This window comes from Gossypium hirsutum, chromosome A05 (assembly GCF_007990345.1).
Source record: "Gossypium hirsutum isolate 1008001.06 chromosome A05, Gossypium_hirsutum_v2.1, whole genome shotgun sequence".
NCBI lineage: Eukaryota > Viridiplantae > Streptophyta > Magnoliopsida > Malvales > Malvaceae > Gossypium > Gossypium hirsutum.
Genome location: NC_053428.1, coordinates 32,410,383 through 32,414,495, shown reverse-complemented (window position 1 = coordinate 32,414,495; position 4,113 = coordinate 32,410,383). Strand labels below are relative to the sequence as shown.

The 4,113-nt window shown below is 37.2% G+C and overlaps 1 protein-coding gene across 1 annotated transcript; it reads left to right on the top strand.

Moving 5' to 3' along the window:
* Nucleotides 1–356: 356 nt before the first annotated feature.
* Nucleotides 357–3,035, top strand: LOC107960613 (cinnamoyl-CoA reductase 1). The gene is made up of 6 exons (XM_041112229.1): nt 357–665; nt 746–915; nt 1,462–1,647; nt 1,737–1,899; nt 2,377–2,566; nt 2,716–3,035. Exons 1-6 carry the CDS (start codon nt 548–550, stop codon nt 2,846–2,848), a joined length of 960 nt encoding a protein of 319 aa, XP_040968163.1. The 5' UTR covers nt 357–547; the 3' UTR covers nt 2,849–3,035.
* Nucleotides 3,036–4,113: the final 1,078 nt, after the last annotated feature.

The following is a 4,113-nucleotide window of genomic DNA, read 5'->3' as shown; positions in this document are numbered from 1 at the left end:
AATTGATATCCAAATTATATATTTTTTTCTAGATTGGTACCACTATTAATTTAATCGTTACTTATACAGTCAAGTTTATTAAAAAAATAAACAATTAAAAATTCTTTAAAAAAGATAAACAATTAAAAATTCTTTAAAATTGTCATGAGACAAGAAAAAACATTATTTTCTCTTACATAAATATATTATTTTTTAATTCTTTAAAATTGGATTAAACCGATCAAATTACTTATTTTTTATTTGATTAATTCTTCCTATTCAATTAGATAAAATATTAAAAATTCATAAAAATAAAAAATATTTAAAAATAATTAACCTATTAAATCTGATTCTGATGAAATAACTTTTTCCATCTTTTCAAAGTGGCGCAAACAGACAATGAACTTCCAAAAAACAACCATCGCGTAGAGTCAGAGAAGTGACTACCATATGATGAGTGAAAACAGCTGACTCATCTACAAACTTCAAAATTAATATATAGGCGTTGAGTCCAGAATGTTATAGTAGAGATAAAAGAAATAGATAAACCAATACACTGAGAGAAAATATGGCCCAGGTCACCGGAAAAGTGTGTGTGACAGGAGCCGGCGGCTACCTTGGCTCTTGGGTTGTCAAGCATCTTCTCTCCAACAACTACACAGTCCACGGCACCGTTAGACAACCTGGTTCTTGTTACACTACTAACTCATCATCTACTTCTCTTCTTGGGACTTCCCACACCTTTTTAATTTCATTGCTTTCGCAGGGGGTGCCAAATATGCCCATTTGAATCAATTTGAGAGAGCATCCCACAACCTCCAACTCTTCAAGGCTGATGTTCTGGATTACGATTCTCTTTGTTCCGCCATTACAGGCTGCACCGGTGTCTTCCATGTTGCCTCTCCCGTTCCCTCCACCATCGTTCCTAATCCCCAGGCATGACATGGCCCTACCCTCCATTTCTTCATTAACTTGGTCAAAGGGCCCCGACTTATTTCCAGAACTAGAGCTGTCCCTTTTTCCTTTTTTTTTTGGGGGGGGGGGAGGGGGGAGGGGGATGATCTTTTCCCATTAGTTTTGGGTATTACCAGATCTAGCCTAGCCTAGCCTTTGTCCATCACCCTAAAGCAGAGCACCTACCATGGCAAAGCCCCCTTAGGGGTTAGGTTAGTTAATCCATCTGGCCCTGGACCTTAGAGGAAAATAAGTCAGCTTAGATGGAATACGCTTATTGCCCTTATAGTATAGTATACACACTTGGAAAGGAACTATTCCTACTTCCACTTCAACACAGAATCTAAGGGACCTAAACCGGACTCTGTCCTTCGCTAGCTATAGTTTCATTTCCTCCTCAAGCCTCATCCGTCACCCCGTAATCTGATATACATATGTGTGTGTGTGTGTGTGTGTGTGTGTGTGTGTAGTATGTTTGCATGTATGTATGTATGTATGTATGTATGTATTTACTTCTTTTCTTTACAGGAGGAAGTGATTGAACCGGCTGTAAAGGGCACACTTAATGTGCTTAAAGCATGTGTTGAATCCAATGTTAAACGAGTTGTTGTTGTGTCTTCTGTGGCTGCTGTTTCCTTGAACCCTAGGTGGCCGGTGGGTCAGATCAAGGATGAGGCTTGCTGGTCTGACAAGGAATACTGCGCAGCAACAAAGGTATATGACTCACTACAAAAATTCTAAATTTCCTAATATCCTTTTTCATTGTTAATAAGCAAATTGCTTTGTTTAATTGTTTGTGCCAGAATTGGTATTGCCTTTCAAAGACAGAAGCAGAGAGTGAGGCTTTTGAGTTTGCAAAAAAGTCTGGGCTTGATGTTGTTACTGTTTGTCCTACACTGATATTGGGGCCACTTCTGCAGTCCACCATCAATGCTAGTAGCAAGGTTCTCATTAATCTTTTAAAAGGTGGTCTCAACTCCAACTCATGCTTCTGCACTAGTACTCCAACCTGAGAGCTAGTTGCTTGGCTTTGTGCAACGGGTTTGCATGAGCTCAATGTCAATGATACTTCTTATGGTTTTAGATTCAAGCAATTTATAACCTCGAGACTGAAATTACTTGATATTCTACCTTGGTACTCTGCTACTTCTTTAGGCATAGATTCATTAAGCCCTTGTGGCCTTGCAATTTATAAAATAGTGTCTTGGAGCTTAATTTACTTGGCTTATCAGATTTTAATCTTAAACTTGTGGTAATGGATTGGAGTCCATTGTTGCTGGAGCCAGGTCTTTATTCTACTTTTCTTGTCTTCCAACCACGGTCTTTCAGTAGAAGTTACGAGGAAAATATGGTTTAAAGTGAAAGACATGATAGCTTTTCTGTGGCATTCTTTTCTATTATGAATCTTTTTGGTTTACACCAGTGCAATGCGTTGATGTGCAGGGGAATATGACTCTCTGGAAAACAAAATTCGAAAGATAGTTGATGTGCGCCATGTAGCTCAGGCACTGCTTCTGGTGTATGAGAAGCCAGCGGCTGAAGGAAGGTACATATGCACAGCTCACACGATCAAGGCACGTGATCTTGTTGATAAGTTGAGAAGTATGTTTCCTCAATACAATTATCCTAAAAGGTACATCTCTTGCTGCAGCATAATATGTAGCATCTTCTAGTCTAACCCTTTAGGAAATTGTATGTTACTTCATCATTATTATACACGGCTTAGGATTTTTCATGTATGATTTTCTTCTTTGTGATCCTCAATCACTTGTGCAATGGCAGCTTTACTGAGGGAGGGGAGGAAGATATGGTTAGTTCAGAGAAATTACAAAGGCTGGGGTGGAGTTATCGGCCATTGGAAGAAACTCTGGTGGATTCCATTGAGAGCTATAAGAAGGCTGGAATCTTGGATTAATATATAAAACAGCCTTTTGGTTGTGATTTTAATTTCTGTTCACTATGTGCTCTAGTTTCCTCCTGGTCGCATGAGATTGCCCACTTCTTGTGTTCAACATTTTCAAAATAATAATGTCATACAACTTGCGTTTCTGTCATGCTAAACATTGTGACTATCTAAATAAACAGAGAGATGTTTGCATGTTTATGGATAGAACTATTTTTATTTTTGAAAGGTTGAAGAAAACAGTAGAAGTTGGGTTGGATAATGTTTTGTGAATGAACAAAAACCATAAAACCTTCACATTCTATCAACTGTGGTTTAGACCAGTGTGCAGCTTTTGGTTTGATAACGTATTCTTGGAATTGAATTGGTGTTTTGCTTACTGAAATGAGGAAAATATTTTGATCATTTCTTAGTTGCCAGGGATATTGACACTAACTTATCAAATTTTCATGCCTGATCATGTAAATTGTCTATCCGTATCGTTTGATATGCAAATAACCAACATATTACGTCGTAAGGACTAAGGATCCGCTCATAGTCAAAGACAAAATTATTTTCTTTTCATATAATATTTTTGGGTTAAAATGTAAATTCGCAACTGTACTATTGGTGAGTATCGAAATTTATCACTTTATTTTATTTTGATTAATATTTGTCTTTATACTTTAAGCATATGATTAAATTTGCCACACAATTATTATGTGATTGAATTTTACCATTAATCTCGATTTTTAATAAATTTTTACTAATTAATATTAAGTGTAGTGGAGAGTCCAATTTGACTTATCAAATTACGACATATCATATGCTTAGTTGCCAGGACAAAGCAAACCCTGACGTTTGGACTAACTAAGTTCTCAATGATAAGAAAACAAGATGAGTACCAACACTTTGCCTTTTGGTTGCTAAATGTTGTGTGCAATTGCCATGCTAACTGCTAGTCGTAATAGTAGATGATTGTTAAATGGCTATTTGGCGTAATGCATTTCATAAAGATGTTTTGTGTGGTATGCATGATTTGGAAGGGAAATTACCAATGGGTTAGATGAAGTTAGGAATGAGAAAATTGGTTGGTTCTATTAGATACCATTATATGGTGTTGCTGAATGTACCTGTGATAAGCGAAGCTTTGGGCCTTGCAGAGGGGACATTACGATGTTCGAATATTGAGGTTTGGACGACGAATAGAGGAATGAGCGGGATGCAACAGGAAAAGTAAATGAAAAGATCATGGCTAGACCATGGGTCAAATTAGAGGCTATACGCCTAAAATGAGT

Bases quoted from the DNA above. Each gene is read 5' to 3' on its own strand.
- LOC107960613 (XM_041112229.1), top strand. From the start codon at position 548: ATGGCCCAGGTCACCGGAAAAGTGTGTGTGACAGGAGCCGGCGGCTAC. The intron at 666-745 runs GTTCTTGTTACA...TTGCTTTCGCAG, and splicing joins CGGCACCGTTAGACAACCTG to GGGGTGCCAAATATGCCCAT. The intron at 1,900-2,376 runs GTGGTCTCAACT...GTTGATGTGCAG, and splicing joins TCTCATTAATCTTTTAAAAG to GGGAATATGACTCTCTGGAA.